Genomic DNA, 27,973 nt, shown 5'->3' on the forward strand with positions numbered 1-27,973 from the left:
GTTTATTTACAATTTTAGGGGTCGTTTGATAAAGTGCATTAACAAATATAATGCATGCATTAATTTGGTATATTAGTAGTAACTTGTTTAGTGCACTTTTTCATGCTATGTATAACTAATACACTCTAATGTGTATATTAAGGTGTGTATTACTAATACCATGAATTTCTAGTTATTAGTAATGCAATGAAATTTAATGCATGCATTAGCATGCTTAAAGACGCAATTGCCCCTCAAAAGCTTTTTTACATCTTTTCCACCATATTTGTCAAGGGTATTTTTGTAAATAAATAATTTTAAAAAAAATTATGCAATACATGCTATTTTTAATACACCAAACCAAATAATACATAAGAAATAATTAATGCAAACATTACTGATACACTCTATTTAGCATTATTCTTAAAACACTATACCAAACGACTTCAATTTATATATGATAACTAAAAAAATAAGACCTCTTTATAAAGTTGGCTTTAAGCTCCCAAACTTGTTGAGACGACCCTGAGTCTATCCGTGGATTAGTTCCATGTTTCATTTGCTGAATGGCAATTGCTTTGCTCCACTCTCTACAGCATCTCTCCATATCCTATACCTCACTCCTAGCGTATCGTATGATACAGGCAGGTTCCAAATGTTAGCACCATTGAGCATCCGGTCTTGTTGACCAATCACAAGCCGTAGGTCTTCATTTAAAACCTGAAAACATTTTCTTCAAAGCATAAAACACACACACAAATCAGAACATACTTTTTTTCATACTTAGCAGTTTTAGGTGGTAAAATCTTTAATGCAATATGCAGGAGAACTCGTCATTATAGGTATTGTGCAGGTCATGCATCTTGAAGAAGTCAATGACACCAATCTACATCATTACGAAGTTTATGTAACCATTGTTGAGGATAGAATCCAACCTGTTCAGAAAAATGCCTCCACACATATTTCATGAAAGGAATGTGTTTTAATATGGGAGCAAAATCCAGTGACATCCTATATAGCAACCTTGTCTTCTGTCGAGATGCAGGTAAACATACATGAAGTTGGTGAAGGTGTGTAGAGCACTCTTTGGTGCTCTGCCCCTCCAATTTGCCTGGCTTTGAGATTCCACTAGTTGAAAGAACCATACAAGGTGGTCGAAATTCCATATCTATTGGATAAGGATCCCAATGTCCTTGCAGACCAGATGCTCGAGTCAAAAAATTTACAAAGCTAAAAAAGAAACGTAACTAGTAAGTATTCACATATTCGGGCTTTTACTGTCAGACTTTATTCATCAGACAGGTACAGGAGCCACCGCACCCTCCCCTTCTCCATCAACAAAGTAAACGAGAAAAATATAATATCACATTGTTTTGATCGTCAGAAAGTGGAAACATCTTTTTCATGTATATATCCAGTAAACCAGTGATTCTAGACTATTCGACATCATTATAATAACAACAAACCTTGGGACACTCCATCCTTTAGCAAATGTAGATGTATGGACGAAAGGAGCATGTGCAAGATCCATCAGATTGTCTAAAAGTAACCCATGTTCCACAACTATCTGGCAGTTTCAAGAACACCAACAATGAGGCAGAAAGAGTTAACTTACTGTTGTTCGATGGTCTATTATAAGCAGTTAAAATGTTGTTTCAGTGATTCAAACCTCTGCATGGATTTGAAATCCAGAAGGTGGAAGTAAAGAAGGAAGAGTGGCTGGAGGAGGATCATTTCCAGGCCAAATCCATATCATTCCTTCTTGCTCAAAGCATGGCAGAGATTTGATCTTAACATTCAGAATTTTTGTTGATGGCATTTTCTCACATTTTCCGTCTGTTGAATATTCCCACCCTAAAGATCATCAGACAAACATAAAAGTAAATGTCAGCCAGTTAATGCACAGTATCAAAGACCAAATTGATTAACTGTTGTTATTTTCTAGATAGGAAATTTGCACTGAAGAATGCTTAGATTCTTCTGATTCTCACCATGATAAGGACATTGGATGCGACCCTCTTTCACTGAACCCAAATGAAGGGGGCACGCTCTATGTGCACATGAGTTCCGGACACATCCAGGTTTTCCATCTTTCCCGCGAAAAATCACCCATGGTTCCTCAAAGCAATCAATTGGTATCTGAGACATTATAGTCAAATGACCATAAACAAACGAGACACTAGAATACTGCAGAAGGCCTAAAAATCTTAACAAACCAATTTCTATCTAAGTTTTCCTGTCATATTCTCCCCTCTCTAAGAAAGTTAGAAAGGAGATGGTACAACAAGCTATTGGTTCGCATCACAGTATTGCAACAGCCCATTTAAGTAATTTAATATGACCTTTTCTTTTTCCCGGGGGATTTATTAGTTTGTAGAAAACACGGAAATTGGTAGCATGTTGTCTGCAGTTATGAAATTGAGATTATTACATAAATCAGGTAATTGACTTACCATGGTGTCATCCTTAATATCAGCGGAGAAAGCAACAGGATACCAGAAGTTCTTCAAATGGGGACTGTATTCTTGAACAGGCCCTGACACATTGAGGGTTCTCCTAGGCTGCTGGCTTTTAACAGTATCTCTAGATACTGTAGACGTACTGGGGGATGAGGACGGGGAATCTGATTCTTCTGTACTCCTCTCTGGTAGAAGCCCATCATTAACCAATGCTTCCATGTAAGCTAGCTTATCTAAAGCAGCAGAAACCCGCACCTCAGATATATGTACCTGTTGCTATCACTACTTTAGATACAAATCTTGGCTTATATGGAAAGTACACAAAATCCTCAGACGTGCTTTTTCTGTTGTTTTTCCTATTTTTGACAAGTTAGATTCTTGAATCAGTTTATCTATGCAAGTAACTATTTATTCATTAGAAATCGTTGCTCTGTTTCAACAAGTTTAAGAGATAAAACGAAAATAAACCTGAATAACGAGAAAATATTTGATGCCTTACATATCTACCCAAAAATCTGGAAAGGAGTATCTTGTATACAACAGCATATGCTTGTTCAATGGGATCGTTGTATGATATACCTCTTTATGAGCCTGAGAAAGCGCTTCTTGTAAATCCGCGAGTTCCTTCTTCACAGTTCCAATAGATTTATACTCCCGTGCTAGAGGATTCAATACTTCCACAACCTACTCACATAGTATCCACCAGTCACACGACTTGCTACATGGATGAAAAGGAAGATAACTACGATGAGAAAAATTTGAGACAATTCCAAAGAAGGAATAGTCACTAATTAGCAGAGATGAAGCATAGTACTACTTATGTGCAATCTATTAAGTATTTATTTGTGTATAGACCAAGAGATATACTGAATCTTTCAACTCAACTCAATTCAAAAGTTCAATAAAATTAGGGGTAACAACACATTATTTACAAGAATCAACCTTTTCGTGCAGGAGCATTATGGTAAGTACGTCTTGACGAGCTCGCTAATCACAATATTGTATATCAAATCTAGCAACTTCTAAAGCTTGATTTGCATCCAGGAACTTCCCTTTAGACTGAGGAAATTTTGACCTTGGATCTTCCACATCAAAGATTGTCAACCAGGAGCTATTCTTGTTTTTTAACTCACCCGACACCTCCTCATACACAGCAAACACTCCAAATCCACCTTCGAAACACTGACAATGAAAAAAATGCAGAGTTATCGTCCACTCAATAATTCATCTGATAGACAAAATGCAAGTCGTATACAGTTCTCCATATTCAGATTGAGATAATTTCCCATATAACCCAATGGGAAACCGATTGCTACATGAGCTACTACTTATTCTACCCGATACACTAAAGCATAAAAGCATGCTAAAAATAAGTTACGCAGAGATCAGAGGTACCAAAGTCCACTAAGCTTTATTAATTTACTAAAAATAAATTCACACATAGTACGTGTCTAGTACGTTGAAATATATTTCAGGTAAATGTTTCCAGGAGGAAGAAGCTCATTCTCTGATTTTTGGTTAGAAACCATTTTCCACCAAAAGGAATAAATAGATTCCCTCTCTTATAAGCAGAAATCATTTTGCTTACAAGTTACAACTATCTTAACTGGTAACTTTGTAACTTACTCCAACTAACACTTGTATGGTCAAAAACACACGGCACTTTTTGCGAGCTTCAGGTGTTTGCATTTTCTATCACCAACTATTCATCAAATTCAAAACATACATCGAAGCTAACTAAACCTGGTGTTTGAATACAATCATCAAAAGGCGCATGACAACTTAATTTGCTCATAAAATTTCATCAACATGAAAACTGACTCATTTTAATTTCCCTTGATAAACAGTCGGTGATAATTCAAATTTCAAACCATTTTCCAGAAAGATAGACGAAAAATTACTTTTGTACACGCTATAATGAAGAAACAATCAGTAGCTTAATATAGTCTCTTCGTCCCAGTGATTGTTTGACCTGAGAAACTTGTGGTTTATAACAAGCAATAGATGACGTTTGTACGACTATAAATAAAGTTTATGCAACGTAAGGGCATGAATAGGAGTAGTTAAAAAGAGTTACCTTTCTTGTATAAGCCTTAGTTGAGCGACAAAAAGAGAAAGGAAAAGAAAGGGCAGCAGAAGTAGCAATAGCGGACATGGCGGGGCTGGGGGCTAGAGCTGCTCCTAAGTTTTTCTTTTTCGAAAAATAGGAAAGAGATGGCGGAATTCTCTTGCATGAGTTTCTATTTCTACTATATATATATATATATATATATAGTAGTATATAGAATGTGAAGACAAGAAGGGTAAAAAAGTAAATTTATTCTAATGCGGAAATGCAAGGCAAGGCTGCGTACAATAGACCCTTGTGGTCAGACCCTTTCCCGAATCTCGCGCATAGCGAGAGCTTTAGTGCACCGGGCTGCCCTTTAAATATCCTCTCCTTATAGCTCTGGAACCATCCATTCCACCAAGGATAAAAAGGTAAATTTGCCCTAATAAATCATTACTCAAGAGCCATCCATATTCCTAATGCATTTCAAACACGTTTTTTTTTTTTTTAAAAAAGTACTCATATAGATAGTTAAGGTGTTCGAAAAAGATTTTAGATAAAAAAATACTCCATAAATCATTTTGAGTAGTAGCAAAAGTTGAAAACAAAGTAGTAGCTTTTCCTCCGAGCAATTTTGAAATCTTAGCGAATCACAAATTGTTAGTCTAATATTAATTAAAGTCTTTCTCAAATTGATTAATCAAACATAAAATGTTATTCTTCAAACGTATTTTTTTCTCAAAAATATTTTTCACTGAATTTTTTTTTTCAAAATAAACACAAGTTTGTCGACTAAAAGACATATATCACACTAACATTATATAATTCGAGGAAGTGTTCCAACATTTAAGACAAATAAATTGGAGGAACAGCAAAAGGTATTATATATTATAGTATAATGCTGCATCTTGCTTCCGTATTTTAGCTAGCTGATCCACTAATCATTGTTGTGTTTCACTTTCCTGTAGGTATATTCAATCAAAAGGGTCTCTAATGTGGCTGAGCATGAACCCGTAAATCGTAAACATGTTATAATAAATTACCTCTTTTGAATCTATGAAAAATGTCCAATGGCTTGAATCCAAAATTAGTGGCAATTTTGAGACCATTAAAAAGAGCCAGTAATCTGAGAAAGGTGTTCGTTGCATGAGGGATGCATGTTTCCTTTTAAACCCCATGAGCAATCTTCTTTGAATAACCAATATTTACAATCTGTAAGTTAGCTTGCATGCACAGATTTAAAATATGACATAGTTGGTTCTGTTTTTCTATATGCACATTCTCATAACAATCAAAGCATTTATGATGCTAATTAAACAAAAATTAATCAGCCATCCTACTTATAACCATATGAAAATATGATGGCAACAATGACACCTCAATCTCAAGAAAATTACAATTGGCTATATGAATCCTTACTGACATCTGCATCTCGGCTTTCCTTTTACATTTTAGAGCTGAATTCCACTCTTACTTCGAGAAAACAATTTCCCAAAACCGTTTCTACTTTTAGAAGCTGTCACTTAGTAGCTGATGAAGTAGATGATGATGACGAAGAAGAGGATGATTCTCCTTCATTTCCGTTCATAGAATGACTAGAATTCTCAATCTTTGGAGAATCTGAATTGCTTTTTCGGGCAAATGCCTCGTTTACATGTAACTTCTATTCCTCTCCACTAGCTCCAGCCACAACTGATCCTTCCCCAGAAAATCCAGGAAGTTTTGCTGTGTCTATCAAGAAATCTTCTAAAGTGGCTAGTGATTGAAGCTGTTTCCCAAGAGATGCAATTGTTTTCTGGCATTCTGCAAGCTTGTCAGCAGCTACAGCTAAATCCTCCTGCAAATAGAAAAGCTTAGAATCTAAGAGCTTCAAGACTAGAAGTCATAGTATTACTTTGGTGGTTTCTTGCTATTCCATTTCTGGTACTATTTGATGTTTCTTGCACTTTAATTATTGTATTCTTTGTTGTAGTGACTATTCCTTTTTTAGTATGCGTCATGATTTCTTTATTATTTTGTCTTGTCTTCTTCTCTTTTGTTGTTTTCCTTTTTCGAACTGTTTTGTCATGCTTTTACTTGAGCTGATGATCTATCAGAAACAACCTTTCTATCTAACGAGGTAGGGGTAAGGTCTGAGTACACACTACCCTCCTCAGACCCTACTTGTGGGATTATACTCACTAGCCTCCTCAGACCCTACTTGTGGGATTACACTAGGTATGCTGTTGTTGTGAAGACTTTTGAACAGCAACAACAGAATTCGTTGAGACAAGCGTTACCTGCTTTATTTTGGATTCACCATTTGAACTAGAAGCTTGTTGAAGTTTAAATTCCTGGGATTTTCTTTGTAGTTCATTTTCCAATTCCTGGCACTTAGTTTCCTTATCACATGACAAGGATCGTTCTCTTTCAACTTCTGTCTTTAAAAAAGCAATGTTTGCAGACATAGTCCTACTCCTTCCTTCTACTTCCATGCCAAAGAGTTGAAATTCAAGCAACTCTTTTGACTCATTCACTGCATCTAGCTCCTTCTGCAGCTCTTCTAACTTGATTTGAGCATCCTTAAGCTGCAAATCGGACACCTTAAGGGCATCTTGGCTCTCACTTAAAGCATTTTCCAGTTCAGATTTCTCTGCTTCAGTCTGCTCCAGCGTATGCTATAATTTAACCACCCTTTGGGGAAGGGTCTCACATTCTGCTTCCAGGGGATTCGCTTCACTTGATGAGTCATCGGCAACAGCATCAGATGTAAGTGAAGAGGCTTTATTCACAGTTTCAGATACTGCAGCGAGCCTCACCATCTCCAAGAAGTCATCCATCATGTCAATTTCCAAAGACCAGGCAGCAAGAGTTTTAGGCATAGCTTTGTCGTGCTTAAATTGATCGAGTTTAGTAATTAGTGCTGATGCCCATGAATCAGAGCAACTTTGATCACATTCACTTGTTTCCACTTTGTGCAGCATGTGGCTTTCAGTGTCGACTGTCTTCAGTCGATCTCCACTACTGGATTGACTATTGGCGAAGGACTCAACAGAGAAAGATGAAACAGCAGAAGATCTTAGGTCACTGAGTAGGGATGATTTGCGAAAAGGCTTGTAGTCTTCGACACTCAGCTTCAAGCTTGGTCACCTTCTTTATGCTCTCTAACTGCTGCTTACTAGCTGTTTCTGCTGCTTGGTTGCTCAAGTCCCTCTCTATGGTCCTAATTTGCAACTCCTCTAAACAAGATGAAAGTGCAAGATAATAAAATACTACAAAATGCGTTTTGAACGCGTAGTCAAAAAGGGAGGTGCAATACGCGGATTTTACGCGTTTCTAGTTTTCTATAAATAGAGGGCCTCTTGCCCTCATTTAGATTATCCCACAAAATACAATTCAAAAAAGTAAAAACACAAAGAGAATTATACCAAGATAAATATTGTAGTCTTGAGTGTCTCTTTAGTGAGTTGTTTCCTTGTATTTGAGAGCGGTGTACTCCCATATTATCATAGTAAAATCCTTCTACCCGTAGTTTTTCCTCTCTATCTGTTTGAGGGTTCCACGTAAAATTCTCGGGTTCAATTTATTTTCATTATTTATTATCATATTAAACTTTAGTTATAACGCTTCCTCACCCACCAGAAAGGTCAAGTTTGAGAGTTGTGTTCTCCTTCTCTAGACACTCGAGCCTGACGAACATTCGGGGCAGTAGAAACAGGAGAACCAGTTCTACTAGCCTCTGCTTGTGTCTGGAGCTCAAGTAGCTGATTTTCAAGTGCAGCTTTTACAAGCTCCCATTCTTTTTCCTTCTCTACCTCTGCATCTTGAATTCTTTGGTCTTGCTCATCTCTAGCTTGTCTCAGCTGTCTGACACATTCCTCTAGAGCACCATTAAGATGGTTGACGCGAACATCCAAAGTCGAGTTCTGTTGCACAGCTGCCCCAAGTTGCTGCTTTAGAACTGCAACCTCATTTTCTGCCTTTTCCCAACCTACTAAATATTACAAAAACATGGAACTAATCAAGAAAAAACTGCATGATTGATCGGAACAAGTTCTAAAAAACTATTTACGCATGTGATTCATGTACAGCAAAAGGGATGGAAATAGTCTAGCAGTACAATTTCTAAGATTGCATTTAGAACTGTGGAAGAAAGGGCACGGTGGAAGATACCTGCAACAGCTTCTTCTGCCACTTTAGCATGCTGCTTAACTAAGTCTTCTTTTGCAATAACATTAACTAGAGCAACTGATAGCTTTTCTATCAACTTCTTTGGACTTTCCTTGGCTTCATGATAGTTGCAACTTTTGAGGTTACTTCCGGTAACTGGTTGTCGTTATCTGGAGTTTTTTTTAATGGATCCTGCTCCATAAAGCAGAAATGCAAGTGTTGAAGTGAGAAAACTAAAGTTAACAAGCACTGACAAGGAATTACCAGGAAAAAAAAAAGGCAAGAAGAAAACAAAACTGGTGAATGGTGGCCGGGGGGGGGGGGGATTGTTTTGTTTTGAGGACGTAAAGGTACTATTATTGACAATTGGTTGATATGGTTTGATCCTTTTGACTTGTGTCTTTTCTCAGTTTATCAAAACACATGTATAATCAGTGTACCCCTCTTTGGTGTCTTTTTTTCTGTCTATGCATTAGTTTAACTTTACCTGTCAAAAGCAGATACATTCAATGCTAAAGTTCTCAAGGGTTTCATGTAAAACATTTTTCTGTGCATTGGATCTCTAGACTGGGTGTGTGGCACACAACAGCATCAAGTTTGAATGAAAGTTCATTATATTAGCTAATTCAATATAAAATGTATTGCCAATTGGCAGTCATTATTTTTCCCTACATACTCTTCACAAATGATGAAAGATGTGTGGCTACTTGACAAATATGGGACTGACATAATCAACTCCATGCCGAACTCTTTCACACCTTAAAATTTCTCACCATCGCATCAATTTAATACTTTTAGTAGATATCACTTCGCCACTACCAGTTGAATCAATAATCCGAATTCGTGGATTTCTTCTAGGAGATTTTTTATCTTCCATTAGAATTGTGGACTGAAAACCAATGAATTTCGTCTAAAACAAACTAAGAAGATGAAGGAAAGAGGGGAAAATGACGATCCAGAAAAATGAAGCAAAAAAACCTAAGAGAAAGAGAGAGAGAGACGCCTTTTCCTTTCCCCAAACAAAATAGTGTACATAGTGTCTTATTTAATTAAAGTATTGTTACTGATTGTGTATAGGTAGTAATAAAACAAAAGTATGTTTAAAAATGGTGAATATTTTTAAAACATATTCAATTAAGTAATTTTTCCATAAGAAAAGTTGCAAGACCAGCAATGTTACTTGAGAGTAATATTGGCTTTAAGGTCCAACATATAACAAGATGAATGTCGCAAAATGGCAAAATTACTAACATAAATGTTCGATCATACTCGATCATACAAGACAAGAAATGATTACTTTTATAAAAGGTGGCAAGTAGCATATATGGAGGATAACACGAAAAGATTGCTTGAGATGGTTTTGTCATGATCAGGACAAGACAGATCTAAAGTCCAATGAAAGGAATTTGTTTGGCATGAACTATAACTCTTAAATATTACAACCTTAAGAATTGATCTTTTACCAGTATGATGAAGATTTGATTATAGTCATATACGCAACAACCGGATTTGATTATAGCTTTCTGCATTACAAATTTACTCCATCGGAGTGACAACCCCCCCCCCCCCATATATATATATATCATGTTGTTGAATAAAGTGATATACTTTGTTTTCAGCAACTCCATTCATGGACTGATTGGTACCTTTTGTTTCTTGATTCTGGAAACACTGAGGACAAACATACACTTTGGCCAAACCATTAGACAATCAGATCTTCCTCTTGCTTCATTTTGGCAGAAAAAAAATGTGTATTCAATTCAAAAATCCGAAAAGATTGATACTATTATACAAGATGGGGAACCATTTCCATGACTTTCAAAAGAGCCTCCAGATTTTCTAAGAGGCATGCTAGAGAAAACAGAGAGAATTGATGGCGGGGCTGTCAAGGTTGTTTAAACTGTACATGAACTGATGAACCTAAAAAAATTAGTGTACAGTTTATTTTTTTTTACGAGGGAAGCTATACTGAAATCATCTCACTTTTAGCAAACCAACAGCAGGATGCTCTGGTATATCCTCAAGAGCAACTAGTGTGGAAACCACGTTATATACCAACAGAGAATCTCAGCAACTGAAGTTCTTCAAAGAGCTAAGATTGTTTAGAATGTACGATGGATCATCTTGAGATGTAAAGTCTATCCTTGGATTAGTTCCATGTTTCATTTGCTGAATGGCAATTGCTTTGCTCCACTCTCTACAGCATCTCTCCATATCCTATACCTCACTCCTAGCTTATCATATGATACAGGCAGGCTCCAAATGTTAGCACCATTGAGCATCCGGTCTTGTTGACCAATCACAAGCCGTAGGTCTTCATTTAAAACCTGAAAACATTTTCCCCAAAGCATAAAACACACACAAATCAGAACATACTTTTTTTCATACTTCCTTAGCAGTTTTAGGTGGTAAAATCTTTAATGCAATATGCAGGAGAACTCGTCATTATAGGTATTGTGCAGGTCATGCATCTTGACACCAATCTACATCATTACGAGGTTTATGTAACCAGTGTTAAGGATAGAATCTAACCTGTTCAGCAAAATGCCTCCACAGATATTGCATGAAAGGGATGTGTTTTAATACGGGAGCAAAATCCAGTGACATCCTATATAGCAACCTTGTCTTCTGTCGAGATGCAGGTAAACATACATGAAGTTGGTGAAGGTGTGTAGAGCACTCTTTGGTGCTCTGCCCCTCCAATTTGCCTGGCTTTGAGATTCCAATAGTTGAAAGAACCATACAAGGTGGTCGAAATTCCATATCTATTGGATAAGGATCCCAATATCCTTGCAGACCAGATGCCGGAGTCAAAAATTTTACAAAGCTGAAAAAAGAAACGTAACTAGTAAGTATTCACATATTCGGGCTTTTACTGCCAGACTTTATTCATCAGACAGGTACAGGAACCAGCGCACCCTCCCCTTCTCCATCAACAAAGTAAACAAGAAAAATATAGTATCACATTGTTTTGGTCTTCACAAAGTGGAAACATCTTTTTCGTGTATATATCTAATTGTGCTCCACAATATCTTTATTCTACACAATACCCACGAGCACGAACAATTGTCATAGATTCACAAACTAGATAACATAATAGAACTCATGAATGAAATATGCATACATGTCCAAGTTGTTTCGGTGATGATATATACTCAAAACATAAAGAGCTTTTTCCAAACATGATGAACTAGAGGTAATTGGATTATTTACTTCGGGAAGTAATCCAGTATGTTGTTAAGAAAATATGCAGGACACCAATAATTATGCCTTCAGCTCCTTACTGTCTAAGGTGGAGATTTCAACAACAGTTGGCATTTTGTTTAATTTAAAACTTTAGACTAGTAAACCAGTGATTCTAGACTGTTTGGCATCATTATAATAACAACAAACCTTGGGACTCTCCATCCTTTAGCAAACGTAGATGTATGGGTGAAAGGAGCATGTGCAAGATCCAACAGATTGTCTAAAAGTAACCCATGTTCCACTGGAAGTTCCATAACTATCTGGCAGTTTCAAGAACACCAACAATGAGGCAGAATGAGTTAGCTTACTGTTGTTAGATGATCTTCTTATAAACAGTTAAAATGTTGTTTCAGTGATTCAAACCTCTGCATGGATTTGAAATCCAGAAGGTGGAAGTAAAGAAGGAAGAGTGGCTGCAGGAGGATCATTTCCAGGCCAAATCCATATCATTCCCTCTTGCTCAAAGCATGGCAGAGATTTGATCTTGACATTCAGAAATTTTGTTGATGGCATTTTCTCACATTTTCCGTCTGTTGAATATTCCCACCCTAAAGGTCATCAGACAAACGTAAAAGTAAATGTCAGCCAGTTAATGCACAGTATCAAACAACAAAATGATTAACTGTTATTATTTCCTAGATAGGAAATTTGCACTGAAGAATGCTTAGATTCTTCTTATTCTCACCATGATAAGGACATTGGATGCGACCCTCTTTCACTGAACCCAAATGAAGGGGGCAGGCTCTATGTGCACATGTGTTCCGGACACATCCAGGTTTTCCGTCTTTCCCGCGAAAAATCACCCATGGTTCCTCAAAGCAATCAATTGGCATCTGATACATTATAGTCAAATGAACATCAACAAACGAGACAGTAGAATACTGCAGAAGGCATAAAAATCTTAACAGACCAATTTCTATCTAAGTTTTCCTTGTCATATTCTCTCCTCTCTCAGAAAGTTAGAAAGGAGATGGTACAACAAGCTATTGGTTTATTATGTCCTTTTCTTTTTCCCGGGAAATTTATTAGTTTGTAGAAAACACAGAAATTGGTAACATGTCTGCATTTATGAAAATGAGATTATTACATAAATCAGGTAATTGACTTACCATGGTGTCATCCTTAATATCAGCAGAGAAAGCAACAGGATACCAGAAGTTCTTCAAATGGGGGCTGTATTCTTGAACAGGACCTGACACATTGAGGGTTCTCCTAGGCTGCTTGATTTTAACAGTATCTCTAGATACTGTCGATGTACTGGGGGATGAAGACGGGGAATCTGATTCTTCTGTACTCCTCTCTGGTAGAAGCCTATCATTAACCAATGCTTCCATGTAAGCTAGCTTATCTAAAGCAGCAGAAACCCGCACCTCAGATATATGTACCTGTTGCTATCACTACTTTAGATACAAATCTTGGCTTATATGGATGTGCACAAAATCCTCAAACTTGCTTTTTCTGTTGTTTTTCCTAATTTTCACAAGTTAGATTCTTGAATCAGTTTATCTACGCAAGTAACTATTTATTCATTAGAAAACGTTGCTCTGTTTCAACAAGTTTAAGAGATATTGGGAAAATAAACCTGAATAACCAAAAATAACGCGAAAATATTTGATGTCTTACATAGCTATCCAAAAATATAGAAAGGAGTAACTTGTATACAACAGCATATGCTTGTTCAATGGGATCGGTGTATGATATACCTCTTTATGAGCCTGAGAAAGTGCTTCTTGTAAATCTGCGAGTTCCTTCTTCACAGTTCCAATAGATTTATACTCCCGTGCTAGAGGATTCAATACTTCCACAACCTACTCACATAGTATCCACCAGTCACACGACTTAGTACATGGATGAAAAGGAAGATAACTATGATGAGAAAAACTTGAGACAATTCCAAAGAAGGAATAGTCACTAATTAGCAGAAATGAAGCATAGTACTATACTTATATACAATCTATTAAGTATTTCTTTGTGTATAGACCTAGATATATACTGAATCTTTAAACTCAACTCAATTCAAAACTTCAATAAAATTAGGGGTAACAACACATTATTTACAAAAATCAACCTTTTCGTGCAGGAGCATTATGGTAAGTACGTCTTGACGAGCTCGCCAATCACAATATTGTATATCAAATCTAGCAACTTCTAAAGCTTGATTTGCATCCAGGAACTTCCCTTTAGACTGAGGAAATTTTGACCTTGGATCTTCCACATCAAAGATTGTCAACCAGGAGCTTTTCTTGTTTGTTAACTCACCCGACGCCTCCTCATACACTGCAAACACTCCAAATCCACCTTTGAAACACTAACAATGAAAAAAATTGCAGAATTATCGTCCACTCAATCATTCATCTGATAGACAAAATGCAAGTCGTATACAGTTCTCCATATTCAGATTGAGATAATTTCCTAAATAACCCAATGGGGAACCGATTACTACATGAGCTACTACTTATTCTACCCGATACCTAAAGCATAAAACCATGATACAAATAAGTTATGCAGAGATCAGAGACACCAAAGCCACTAAGCTTTATTAATTTACTTAAAAGAAATTCAGACGTAGTACGTGTCTAGTCCGTTGAAATATATTTCAGGAAAATGTTTCCAGGAGGAAGAAGCTCATTCTCTGGTTTTTGGTTAGAAACCATTTTCCACCAAAAGGAATAAATAGATTCCCTCTCTTATAAGCAGAAATCATTGTGCTTACAAGTTAAAACTATCTTAACTGGTAACTTACTCCAACTAACACTTGTATATTATTAAGACGATATAATGGTCAAAAACACACTTGAAGCAGTACTTTTTGCGAGTTTCATACTTGAACTAGATCAGGTGTTTGCATTTCCTATCTAAACTATCACCTAGTGGCTTGTCGTTAGTAAATATTAAACCCTTGGAACTAGTTTGTGTGTTTACTTGCCCATTGGTCAAACTACTGGTCCGCCACGGCTATCACCGAATATTCATATTCATAAATAAAGTTTGTGCAACGTAAGGGCACGAATAGGAGTAGTTAAAAAGAGTTACCTTTCTTGTATAAGTCTTAGTTGAGCGGCAAAAAGAGAATGGAAAAGAAAGAGCAGCAGAAGTAGCAATAGCGGACATGGCGGGGCTGGGGCTGCTCCTATTTTTTTCCAAAAATTATGAAAGAGACGGCGCAATTCTCTTGTATAAGTGAAAAAAGAAAGAGAAAATTTAGCCTTTGGGTTTTGAGGGAAGAGGGATTTCGTTTTGTTGATAAGAGGTTGGTGTGGAATGTAGAGCGCGATCTCGACGTTCCTCCCATGCTTCGCCATGTGGACTTTCTTCGTATCCCACGTGGCATCTCCGATTTCCACATGCTTCTTTCTTGGAGGGGCCCCACTTCTCTCTATACAACTCACTCTGTCCTATCATAAAAATTATCCGTTCTTGATTTGTTAAAATTCACAAGTAAATAAGAAAATGACTATTTATTAATAATAAGGATAAATTAGGAATTAAATTGAAATTATTTCTTAATTTTGTAAATTGAATAAGTATTATTGAACATCTTATTTTAGATATGATGGATAAATAAAAATGAACGTGGAAAAGTATCTATCTTCGATTTGCCAGCGTGGATGGTGGAATTATATCTAAACTCTATCTCCTTTCAAATCTGATTGGCTATATTTTTGTAGAAAATCTATTCTTCATCATTAATATTTATATTGTTAAATGGCATATCCTCCTCTTTATAACACTGTCATTGTCAATCAACTTAGAAATAGTACTGTAGTAGTTTGTTGCAAAAATACTTAATATTAATGGTTGTTTATAATCATTGGAAATTATTATTTCCGTTTCAATTTATATGACATTTTCTTTTTAGTTTGTCCAAAAAAATGAATGTTATTTTTCTGGAATTAGAAATAAAAAAAATATACTTTTAAAATTTCACGTTTACTCTATAATGAAATGGTTTATAATCACACAAATATTTAAAATTTGTCTTAGACCACAAATTTCAAAAATCTTTGTGTTCTTTTTCCATCAAACTTTATGTCAAATCAAATGGTGTCACATAAATTAGATTGAAGGAGTAGAATGTTTTGTCAAGTTTTGAATAATCAAAGTAGCTTTTCCTCGATACATTTTTGAAATCTTAGACAATCACAAATTATTAGTCTAATATTAATTAAAGTCTTCTGCAAATTGATTAATCAAGCACAAAATGTTATTCCAAAGGTAATTTTTTTTCGAAAAATACTTCTCACTGAAATATTTTTCAAAATAGGCAGATTTTGAAAATTTGTCGATTAAAGGATTATATATCACGCTAACATTATATAACTCAAGTGTTCCAACATTTAAGACACGTAAATTGGAGGAATAGCAAAATGTATTATATATCTTATATCTTATGTCTATATTTATACTCCATTAAAAGCATGAACTCTCTAATTTAATAGTTAAATTACGTAAATATTCTTATAGAGAATCTAACGCCTGACTGGACAGATCTAATGCCTAACAGTGCCACTGTTTTATGCTTTATACAAGCCGCCCCTACTTTTGATTTCCGCTCAAATTACATCAGTTACTCTTACTTTGTGTATGAATATGGAGCGGTGAGTTTTGGTGAGCTTTTCCTTTCTTTTTTAATTCTTTGTTTATTACTCTAATTAGGATTTAGTTTCATGTTATATTCAAATATGTTGCTTTGTTGTCCGATTTTGTACAATCAAAATAGAAGTGGACAATTGTAACTGTTTTGTGTAGTGTCTCAGATAAGTGGTTAACACTATAGATAGCAGTCTAAATTCTAAATAGTTTGTCACAATTCGATAAAGTTCTACCACATTCATAAATTATTTATACAACTTAACATTATCTGGACAGATTGACTGTTGATAAGGAAAAATTGTAACAAATGATGAAAATGAAAATTCTCAATTGATGAGGATGATTAAGAGTCTCATCATGCTAAAAATCGAAAAGAAAATCCATTTGCTATGTATATCGGGTCATTTTTTATACCAGATTTTTTTTATCCTAGCCTATTTAAAAGTATGAATTGCCTAATTTGAAAGTCGTGATTCTCTCGACCACAAAAAATTACTAGCCTACAAACAATGTCTCTTACATGTTGGGATATTTTCTTCTTTCTAAACACAAGTTTTACTCTTTTTACTGGTAGTTTTTAGTCTCTACACGTATTTGTTATCTAACCCAACAATATTTAATATTATTATCATAGAGAATCATATTGAATAAGTTCATCACTGATTCGACAAAAGTTTATATTGATTACTCTGGTATTACTAATTAATATTTGTTTATACATCATCAATATTGAAAGCTTTTTTTGGGGTCTATATATTGGCTGTCGGTAAATGCACTATTTTTGAGTTTTGCTTATCTGTTTTTTTTTTCTAATAGATATCTTTGAATATTTTATGTAAGTAGAATATTAACGCGGAGCACTATTTGAAACAAGTTTTTAGAGATGCACTAACTGGCCTTTGTTTGTCTATTTAATCCTTTCTTAGATTGTCCTAGAAAAAAATAAGTAACAGAGTTTTTTTCTTTTATGAATATTAGAAGCTCATGATTGAGATATTAGTTTTGCTAGAGATTTTGGTATTAATATGATTTTAGGCATTTTTTCATATGGGAGTTTCTGTTTATGAAGATATGTTTTATATTGTCGGATTTACATTCACAGTACTACTATTAGTGAACGTCTATATATTTTATACATAGTTAAGGAGAACCCCATATTTTTCCTTCCTTTTGCTCAGGGATGAATATTTAAGTATGATATATGGTGGATACAAATTTTGTTTTAGTTTTGTATTACTATAAACAAGTTTATAATCTTAGATAAGGATAATTTAATGAATTTTTTGAGTAGAGGGTCAAACAGAAACAATCTCTCTATCTCCGATGTAGAAATAAGATCTGCGCTTTACTCTTCCAAATCCTCTTTTATGGAACTACACTGAATATATTATTTTTATAAGATTAATTTAAAGAAATGAAATGTTAAGACGTTTCTTGCATTTAGAGTGTGTTACAAATGTCCTTTTTCTATGATCCATATTTCACAAAATTTATCTATATATCTTATTTAAACTATACATTAGTGATCTTCCTTTCCATAAATGGTTAAAGTTTTCATATTAGTTTTTTAAACAATACTCTTATTAAACTGTAATTCAAAAATATTAATATGATCTATACAATTGCTATTTTACAGGGATATTATATTGAAAATGAACTGTAAAATTTCTGAAAAGAATGGAAGATGATAATCTAACCCAAACACAAGTGTCTAATTAATCTTTGTTTCTTATTTTCGTATATTCAAATAATATTCATTTATCTTGACATTGATAAGAAAATCATTATATCGCAACCCAACATTGATCATTCACATAAACTTATATTTTATTATTATATGTATAACTATTTATTCATAATTATATTTGAAAAATATTAATAGTACTATGTTTTACACTATCATATATTATATGACCTTTTTCCTTCCCAAATTCTGATTAATTTAACCTCTAGAAAATAAAGGATATTCTCACGTACATAATTTGAAAATAATAGGCTAATCATTCATGAATTTGTACTTGTAAGATACACGTGCAATGCACGTGTTCAAAAACTAGTATATATAAAAGAGAATCCTAGACCCGCGTGGCCAGGGGCGGACCCACGTGCAATTCAGGGCTTCGTTAAAAAATTACACTGTTTGTATAAGATAAATTTTTTAATTTATGTGTATATATTTAACATTAAACCCCTTGAGCATAAGCCAAAGGACTAGCTCAGTGGCAAATGGGGTTTTCAATTTTTTGTCTTAGCTTGTCTCAGCTCGCGGATTCGAATCCGAATAAGTACATTTTTTTTCTGATTAACATGCGTAATTTTTTTTGAACTTCCTTCATAAAATTTCTGGGTCCGCCACTACGCGTGCCACTCTTAGAATTTAGGAATTTACTTTTATGTTTTCCTCCGTACTTTTAGATTTTTCTTTCTATTTTATCTTTACCTTTAAACCGCTTCAACTCTTGCGTGCCTTACTGTTGCGTCCTTTCCGTTGCCCCCCTTCGGAAACTACCTATAAAAACTAGGCAAATTATATCCCTTGCTGTCTCTTCTTCTTCGTCACAAATTTCGTCCCTAATTTCTATAGAACTTTGCCAATTTCTAATTGGAAGTTCTATTTTGAATCTTCAATGTAAAAAAAAATGAAACCAAAATATAATTTCCTCGTAGTTTTTCCTCCATTCACCACGTAAAAAGAAAAACTATTTCAACTGCTCAAAGAATGGCCGCAAATACTTCAAGAAGGTGAAGAATACTCAAGAAGCCCATGAAGCTATTAGACCCACTGATATCCGTAGGCTACCCTCAAAGCTATACTTATGCAGCCACAATAAAAGTGTTAGAAGGATAGAAATTATGTCACTACCAAAGGCAGAACACTGTATCCTTAATTTCGTGGGCGTATGGTATCAACATTTCTCTATGATTACTTTACTGAAGTAATAGATTATAGCTTCACTGTCGATATGAAAACGGAACTTGATAATGTCTCTCCTGGTTTGACTGAATGGAAAGGCTTTTTGAGAGATTACTGGACTAGATTTAGCAAGTATTGTGAACATACCAATAGTGTGCACATTCATCAGGTGGAGAAGATGTTGGAGAAAACGTTTGGTGATTTTCCATTTGCATCTCTTCCTTATGAAAGTAGGACATGCCCAAGCTGTCTTCAGGGAACTTTAATCTTCAAAGTGAGCAGGTTTGGTGCAGGCTACTCTATAGTTGTGACCAACACCCAAAATGCAAGTGAGTAACAAGCTAGCATATATTTTGGATCTTTTTTTTTTTTGGAAACATGTAACATATCTTATATAAATAGTAAGCACTATACAAAGAATGTATAATCCTCCATAATAACAGGACTGTAAAGAGATCAAACTTACAGTAGATTTGACGGTAAAATTACCATGTCTCTCACCATCCCACCTTAAACTATCCTCAGCAGTAGAAAGATCCTTGAAATATTGCAAAACTTTTAACAATTTTACCAAATTTTTGATTTCCCAATCATTAAGTGGTCTCCTGAAAATGCGGTTCCACCCTTAAATGCTCCATAGATCAGCTACAGTTGCCTCCTGCTGTTAAGAAAGTGCAAACACTTCTAGGGAACTCTGGTTTAGAGGTCCTTGGCCTAACCAATTGTCTTCTTACCACTACCTATTCTGATTGAAGATTTCTCTCTGAGCACTGCCCAGGGAACTTCATTTAGATTGTACTGTTAAGCATCAGGAGTGTATTCTTTAGCTTAAACTTAAAGTTTGCTCTTTCCGGCATTTAATCTTTCTTTCAGTTATCACACCTTGCAAGTTGTAAACACATGAACTTATGAACCTCTCAGCAGTGTATCTTGATAGTGCAGAACAATGAAAAGAAGTATAGTTATATACTTTTTTCATTTTCTTTCAATGTCGTTAGTTTCAAGTCATTGGCTGATGTAGTTTTGACATCCATTGTTAGGTATATTGCCAAGATATTATATGGTGAAGTGGATAAAGAATCACCTCTGAAGAGCCACCGAAATTGCGGGTGTCCATCCTTCTTCAAATGAGAAGGTTTTCACTTCAAAACCCTTTATATATCAGTTGGTGTTCTCCGAAGCATGTTGGCAATTTTTATAAATTAAGTGTTCTAATCAAATTTGTTTTGAATGTATACTTACTCACTTGATGTCTCTTTCTCTTCTTTCTTTTTTGAAATTTGAATGTTGGAGACTCAATGAAGAGGAAAGTCTCCATAATTCTTTCCCAGAAACTTATATCACCAAAAAAGGTGATTCTTGAGAAAGTAGACGGACAATAATAGAGTTTTGTTTTCTCTCACCCAAGAAAAAAAATTCCCCACCCCACCCCCCCAAAAAAAAGAAAGCTCTAGATTTATCTTTTCTATCCCCGAAAGGACATAACGTTTCAATCTCACATAAATTTTCAGGTATAGTTCTTTTATTTAATTCTCTTTTCTTAGACAATTGTTTATAATCCTTTCTAAGATGGATTTTTATACTATATTCTCTTGGAGTTCAGAGATCCTGCTATGGTACCGAAAGAAGAAAAGATGACTTATATTTCAATCTCTCAATTGAACCCATCGTAAGCTTCGAAAACTACACTTCATTTACTTATTTTACTTTATTTTCAGTTGTGTTCTTCCATCAAGAAATATGCAGTGTTTAAACTTTTCCTTTCTGGACATAATTGTTCCTTATATGACCTTTTCGAGACAAAAACCTATAGTATCTTGCCAGAGTTCACAAATAGTGCATAACGATATTTCTATTTTATTATAAGTTGAGAATTAGGTACTTGCTATAATGAAATTTCTCAAAGTTTTATTTTCTATTTGTCATGAAAATAGTTGAGTCACTCTCACTTCTATTTGTGACTGATTTGATAGTTTCACATTTGATTGCGGGAGAAACTTAGTATTTAGTTGAAATCGGTATTCTCTATGTCCGCATGTCTGGAAGGATGAGGGGCTATATTCTTGCCTCTTAGTTTGTTAGAATTCAACTTTAAAATTTTGATCTATAGTGTGTCAATTGCATATTCATCTTGCTACTTCATTTTTAGACAAATTAATTAGTGGGCAATTCTAAGGAATAACTGATTCTACGAAAAGGTTAACTTTAAATTTAGTATTTTTTTCTTTCCGACGGAATCAATTAAGCAGACATGAATCTAATTTCCTCTATACTTAGGTTGCGAATGAGACACTTAGGATGTCTGGATGTCCTATTGTGGTACTCTCGAGTTGCAGTCAATGGCTGCAAAATTAAATGCAAGTTTGTTCTTAGCACATTGCTCCATTGTTATCCATTGTTTTTGAGACCGCAATAGCCTTTTTTTTTCCTTTGAACTAACAAAAAAGAAAATGAAAATAATGGCTCAATTTGATGGGACCTTCCTTAGGAAATTACTAAAATAATGGTGCAATATACGTTAAACATTCATCTGTCAATTAAACTTTCCTCAATGTTTATGGCATGTATTGAAGGAAGGATAGCATGCCAACATAGAATACAGTATGCATTGGCATCATACAAGGATCTTATTTAGTTCAACTTTCAAAATTTGATGTACTAAAGCCTATTGATTATTTTCTAAACTTTTTTTGGGACGAACCACACATATTTGATGCTCATAAGTAAAATTATTGAGGCAGTTCACCACCACACGAAGCGCGGGCCATAGTTATAGTATAATATTGCATCTTGCTTCCGTATTTTAGCTAGCTGATCCACTAATCTTGTTGTGTTTCACTTTCCTGTAGGTATATTCAATCAAAAGGGTCTCTAATGTGGCTGAGCATGAACCCGTAAATCGTAAACATGTTATAATAAATTACCTCTTTTGAATCTATGAAAAATGTCCAATGGCTTGAATACAAAATTAGTGGCAATTTTGAGACCATTAAAAAGAGCCAGTAATCTGAGAAAGGTGTTCGTTGCATGAGGGATGCATGTTTCCTTTTAAACCCCATGAGCAATCTTCTTTGAATAACCAATATTTACAATCTGTAAGTTAGCTTGCATGCACAGATTTAAAATATGACATAGTTGGTTCTGTTTTTCTGAAAGATATGCACATTCTCATAACAATCAAAGCATTTATGATGCTAATTAAACAAAAATTAATCAGCCATCCTACTTATAACCATATGAAAATATGATGGAAACAATGACACCTCAATCTCAAGAAAATTACAATCGGCTATATAAATCCTCACTGACATCTACATCTCAGCTTTCCTCTAGTCATATCCCTTTTGATTTTATCACTCAAATCAACTCTTACATTTTAGAGCTGAATTCCACTCTTACTTCGAGAAAACAACTTTCCAAAACCGTTTCTACTTTTAGAAGTTGTCACTTGAGTAGCTGATGAAGTAGATGATGATGACGAAGAAGAGGATGATTCTCCTTCATTTCCGTTCATAGAATGACTAGAATTCTCAATCTTTGGAGAATCTGAATTGCTTTTTCGGGAAAATGTCTCGTTTACATGTAACTTCCATTCCTCTCCACTAGCTCCAGCCACAACTGATCCTTCCCCAGAAAATCCAGGAAGATTTGCTGTGTCTATCAAGAAATCTTCTAAAGTGGCTAGTGATTGAAGCTGTTTCCCAAGGGATGCAATTGTTTTCTGGCATTCTGCAAGCTTGTCAGCAGCTACAGCTAAATCCTCCTGCAAATAGAAAAGCTTAGAATCTAAGAGCTTCAAAACTAGAAGTCGTAGTATTACTTTGGTGGTTTCTTGCTATTCCATTTCTGTTACTATTTGATGTTTCTTGCACTTTAATTATTGTATTCTTTGTTGTAGTGACTATTCCTTTTTTAGTATGCTTCGTCATGCTTTCTTTATTATTTCGTCTTGTCTTCTTCTCTCTTGCTGTTTTCCTTTTTCGAACTGTTTTGTCATGCTTTTACTTGAGCTGATGGTCTATCGGAAACAACCTCTCTACCTAACAAAGTAGGGATAAGGTCTGAGTACACACTACACTCCCCAAACCCTACTTATGGGATTACACTAGGTATGTTGTTGTTGTGAAGACTTTTGAACAACAGAAAAAGAATTCGTTGAGACAAGCGTTACCTGCTTTATTTTCAATTCACCATTTGAACTAGAAGCTTGTTGAAGTTCAAATTCCTGGGATTTTCTTTGTAGTTCATGTTCCAATTCCTGGCACTTAGTTTCCTTATCAGATGACAAGGATCGTTCTCTTTCAACTTCTGTCTTTAAAAAAGCAATGTTTGCAGACATAGTCCTTCCTTCTACTTCCATGCCAAAAAGTTGAAATTCAAGCAACTCTTTTGACTCATTCACTGCATCTAGCTCCTTCTGCAGCTCTTCTAACTTGATTTGAGCATCCTTAAGCTGCAAATCGGACACCTTAAGGGCATCTTGGCTCTCACTTAAAGCATTTTCCAGTTCAGCCTTCTCTGCTTCAATCTTCTCCAGCTTTTGCTCTAATCCAACCACCCTTTGTGAAAGGGTCTCACATTCTCCTGCCAGGGGATTCTCTTCACTTGATGAGTCATCGGCAACAGCATCAGATGTAAGTGAAGAGGCTTTATTCACAGTTTCAGATACTGCAGCGAACCTCTCCATCTCCAAGAAGTCATCCATCATGTCAATTTCCAAAGACCGGGCAGCAAGAGTTTTAGGCATAGCTTTGTCGTGCTTAAATTGATCGAGCTTAGTAATTAGTGCTGATGCCCATGAATCAGAGCAACTATGATCACATTCACTTGTTTCCAGTTTGCGCAGCATGTGGCTATCAGTGTCGACTGTCTTCAGTCGATCTCCACTACTGGATTGACTATTGGCGAAGGACTCAACAGAGAAAGATGAAACAGCAGAAGATCTTTGGTCACTGAGTAGGGATGATTTGCGAGCCAAGGCTTGTAGTCTTCGACACTCAGCTTCAAGCTTGGTCACCTTCTTTATGCTCTCTAACTGCTGCTTACTAGCAGTTTCTGCTGCTTGGTTGCTCAAGTCCCTCTCTATGCTCCTAATTTGCAACTCCTCTGAATGAGATGAAAGGTCAAGTTTGAGAGCTGTGTTCTCCTTCTCTAGACACTCGAGCCTGACAAGAACATTCGGATCAGTAGAAACAGGAGAACCAGTTCTACTAGCCTCTGCTTGTGTTTGGAGCTCAAGTAGCTGATTTTCAAGTGCAGCTTTTACAGACTCCCATTCTTTTTCCTTCTCTACCACTGCATCTTGAATTCTTTGATCTTGCTCATCTCTAGCTTGTCTCAGCTGTCTGACACATTCCTTGAGAGCACCATTAAGATGGTTGACGCGAACATCCAAAGTCGAGTTCTGTTGCACAGCTGCCTCAAGTTGCTGCTTTAGAACTGCAACCTCATTTTCTGCCTTTTCCCAACCTACCAATATTACAAAAACATGGAACTAATCAAGAAAAAATGCATGATTGATCGGAACAAGTTCTAAAAAACTATTTACGCATGTGATTCATGTAAAGAAAAAAGGGCTGGAAATAGTCTAGACAGTACTATTTCTAAGATTGCACTGAAAACTGTGGAAGAAAGGGCACGGTGGAAGATACCTGCAACAGCTTCTTCTGCCACTTTAGCATGCTGCTTAACTAAGTCTTCTTTTGCACTAACATTAACTAGAGCAGCTGATAGCTTTTCTATCAACTTCTTTGGACTTTCCTTGGCTTCATGACCAATAGTTGCAACTTTTGAGGTTACTTCCGGTAACTGGTTGTCGTTATCTGGAGTTTGATCCTGCTCCATAAAACAGAAATGCAAGTGTTGAAGTGAGGAAACCTAAGTTAACAAGCACTGACAAGGAATTACCAGGGAAAAAAAGGCAAAGAGAAAACAAAACCGGTGAATGGTGGCCAAATCAGGAAGAAATTTACTTGAGGGGGGATAGTTTTGCTTTGAGGACGTAAAGGTACTATTATTGACAATCGGTTGATATGGTTTGAAACTTTTGACTTGTGTCTTTTCTCAGTTTATCAAAACACATGTATAATCAGTTTACCCCTCTTTGGTGTCCTTTTTCTGTTTATGCATATGTATAAATTTACCTGTCAAAAGCAGAAACATTCAATCCTAAAGTTATCAATGGTTTCATGTAACACATTTTTCTGTGCATTGTATCTCTAGACTGGGAGTGTGGCACACAACAGCATCAAGTTTGAATAAAGTTAATCATTATATTAGCTAATACAATATAAAATGTATAGCCAGTTGGCAGTCATTATTTTTCTCTACATTCTCTTCACAGATGATGAAAGGTGTGGTTGCTTGACAAATATGGGACTGACATAATCAACTCCATGCTGAACTCTTTTCACACCTTAAAATTTCTCACCATCTCAATAATTTAATACTTTTAGTAGATATCATAAGTACGAAACTTTCATATGTTAAATGGTCATTTGAGAACCCTTTTACTAGGGGATAGCTAGCTCCAACACTAATGTTGTATTGCATGCTTACACTTTTACCATCAAGTCATCGATATCTTGGTTCAGTATAAAAGTTTGTCAAGCTTTCAAGCATTTGGACTTGACCTCAACTCCATGAGCCTAGATAGAACCTTACAATGCAAATCCTTATAGAATCATTTGCAGTGATTTTCCACAAGGCATACTTAAATTTCACATGGCAAAAACTTTCTCAACCGTTCATTGAAAGCTGAAGGATCCTGAAATATTCAGGTATGAAACTTGAAAGTTGGAACCCACAGTTCCAAAAGCTAGTAGACACAATTCAAGGAGAGAGGCAGGAGAAGAATGAAGAGTTCATACACGAAAGACAACCAATGTCTTAAAAATATAGCATTTGCAGAAGGCATTGTAGAGAACTAAAGTTTCACGGATATAAGCATTTGCAGAGTAACACTTTCTAACTATGAAAAATTGAGCTGCATACTTAGCTCAACCAATATCAGCTTGAAATAAACATGCATATAAAGATTTAAGCATGTGGCGGTGAGAAATCATTAAAGTATTAGCTTCTTTGTATCAGCAGAACTAATTAAAAGACCAGAAAGAGATTATCAAGACTACAACCTATAAACGAAAAAAACCTCTCTTTTTTTCGATTTTTATTTGCTTTATACCTGCTCATCAGAGTGTCTCTCTGAATGTGAAGACAATGAACCAGAACTCTCAGTTTCACCAATGCTCTTCTCAGAAGATCGCCTTTTCCACAACCAATTCCTCTTGTCCATCTCAATAACCAACTAAATCTCCTACAAGCTCATTACTCAATGTCCACCTACATATAAATGACACTATTAATGAATGAGTAACCAAACAGAAAATCTTTGGTAAGTGGTCCAGATTTGTGTTACTTCGTAAATGAAAAGGTATGCAATCAATATATCTATGCCTACAGTCATTCAACAACAAAGATAACTTGGCTTCACATTCTTACTACTTTCCTTCGAATCCACTCCACTAACAAAATTAGTGTATTGATACCAAACATACCGAAACAGAACCAAAAATATTAACATCTCAACAAAACAAAAGATCCCATTATTGAAATTACAAAATAAAAAATACCCATCTAACAGAATCCATCAAATCCACCAAAAACACTTAAAAGTCAAAAAACCATCCCTCCAGATTAACAATAAGGACAAAAACATTGAAGTAAGACTAAAATGACCTGAGAAAAAGGATATATGAATAACCAACGAAAACAGATCCAGGTCTGATCATAGGAATCCATTGGTTTAAACTAAGCTAGCGTTTGGCCAATTATTTATAAATATCTGTTTGGTCATTGAACTTGATCAGAGTTGAGCCCATTTCTCGGAGAAATTTCACTTCCAACTACAACAATATACATAGTGAAATCCCATAAGTGGGTTTTGGAGGGGTCAGAGTTTACGCCTTACCACTATCCGTGGAGATAGATAGGTTGTTTACGAAAGACTCAAGTGCAGCAAATTCAAGTACAACAAAGAAAAAAAAATGTAAGAAAGCATAGCAACTAACAAGGTGAACCAACAAAATAGTGCGACAATCCAAACACACTAAACCAGTGACAATGCGAGATATGAAAAGTAAGAACACAATAATACCAGGTGATAATGGGTATTGAGAAATCAGAATGCAGAACCAATGAAAACCCCAACTCAGTCAAAGATCTGTAGAATGTCAGTGGAAATGTATACATAAAAATAACTCCAAACACAGAGGAAACAACACTCTAATGCATTAAAAAAAAAAGGCTTCTTTTATTAATTTTTTTCGCCATTTTTTTATGGTTTTTATTGAAGCCTAGGTTTTGGAATAACGAAAAGGACGCAGAGAGCATGTGATGCAGAATGCAAACGCTGCAGAGTCTTGCACCTTTTTCATAGCACCTTTTATTGTTTTGTTTATTTGGAAATTAATCTCAGCTTCATTCCCGCCCTTTAAAGTCGGATGCGTATTTTATTAATGATATTTTGAAATTTTAAATTAAATTAATGATGTTAAAAAAGAGGAAATTAATAATTTGATGCAT

At 35.4% G+C, this 27,973-nt stretch overlaps 3 protein-coding genes, 1 long non-coding RNA gene and 1 pseudogene across 8 annotated transcripts; 1 reads left to right on the forward strand and 4 right to left on the reverse strand.

Moving 5' to 3' along the window:
• Nucleotides 1-237: 237 nt before the first annotated feature.
• On the reverse strand, nt 238-4,660 carry LOC129899222 (chlorophyllide a oxygenase, chloroplastic). Of its 2 annotated transcripts, none has more exons than XM_055974099.1 (9): nt 4,516-4,660; nt 3,381-3,620; nt 3,018-3,122; nt 2,433-2,708; nt 1,971-2,118; nt 1,649-1,833; nt 1,446-1,546; nt 915-1,209; nt 238-699 (listed from the first exon to the last, which is right to left on the reverse strand). In XM_055974099.1, exons 2-9 carry the CDS (start codon nt 3,396-3,398, stop codon nt 535-537), a joined length of 1,293 nt encoding a protein of 430 aa, XP_055830074.1. In that variant the 5' UTR covers nt 3,399-3,620; nt 4,516-4,660; the 3' UTR covers nt 238-534. The 2 variants fall into 2 exon arrangements, with proteins under 2 accessions (XP_055830074.1, XP_055830075.1); XM_055974100.1 differs by having other exon boundaries at nt 3,018-3,156.
• A 1,151-nt stretch (nt 4,661-5,811) lies between these two features.
• Nucleotides 5,812-8,838, reverse strand: LOC129900052 (filament-like plant protein; annotated as a pseudogene).
• Nucleotides 8,839-10,378: 1,540 nt separating this feature from the next.
• On the reverse strand, nt 10,379-15,115 carry LOC129899224 (chlorophyllide a oxygenase, chloroplastic-like). Its single transcript, XM_055974104.1, has 9 exons — nt 14,917-15,115; nt 13,952-14,191; nt 13,587-13,691; nt 12,993-13,268; nt 12,569-12,716; nt 12,247-12,431; nt 12,031-12,143; nt 11,170-11,464; nt 10,379-10,964 (listed from the first exon to the last, which is right to left on the reverse strand). Exons 1-9 carry the CDS (start codon nt 14,992-14,994, stop codon nt 10,800-10,802), a joined length of 1,605 nt encoding a protein of 534 aa, XP_055830079.1. The 5' UTR covers nt 14,995-15,115; the 3' UTR covers nt 10,379-10,799.
• A 3,741-nt stretch (nt 15,116-18,856) lies between these two features.
• LOC129899225 (uncharacterized) lies at nt 18,857-23,555 on the forward strand. Of its 2 annotated transcripts, none has more exons than XR_008769489.1 (3): nt 18,857-19,719; nt 20,431-21,059; nt 22,240-23,555. It is a non-coding gene; the product is annotated as an uncharacterized LOC129899225 (long non-coding RNA). The 2 variants fall into 2 exon arrangements; XR_008769490.1 differs by having other exon boundaries at nt 20,431-20,525; nt 20,994-23,555.
• Nucleotides 22,767-27,784, reverse strand: LOC129899223 (filament-like plant protein). Of its 3 annotated transcripts, none has more exons than XM_055974101.1 (5): nt 27,546-27,784; nt 26,574-26,731; nt 25,042-25,225; nt 23,562-24,859; nt 22,767-23,153 (listed from the first exon to the last, which is right to left on the reverse strand). In XM_055974101.1, the coding sequence occupies exons 2-5, from the start codon at nt 26,682-26,684 to the stop codon at nt 22,767-22,769; spliced, it is 1,980 nt and encodes a 659-aa protein (XP_055830076.1). In that variant the 5' UTR covers nt 26,685-26,731; nt 27,546-27,784. The 3 variants fall into 3 exon arrangements, with proteins under 3 accessions (XP_055830076.1, XP_055830078.1, XP_055830077.1); XM_055974103.1 differs by lacking the exon at nt 27,546-27,784 and adding an exon at nt 27,360-27,393; XM_055974102.1 differs by lacking the exon at nt 27,546-27,784 and adding an exon at nt 27,128-27,350.
• Between the last annotated feature and the right edge of the window lie 189 nt (nt 27,785-27,973).

Source organism: Solanum dulcamara, chromosome 8, assembly GCF_947179165.1.
Source record: "Solanum dulcamara chromosome 8, daSolDulc1.2, whole genome shotgun sequence".
Taxonomy (NCBI): Eukaryota; Viridiplantae; Streptophyta; class Magnoliopsida; order Solanales; family Solanaceae; genus Solanum; species Solanum dulcamara.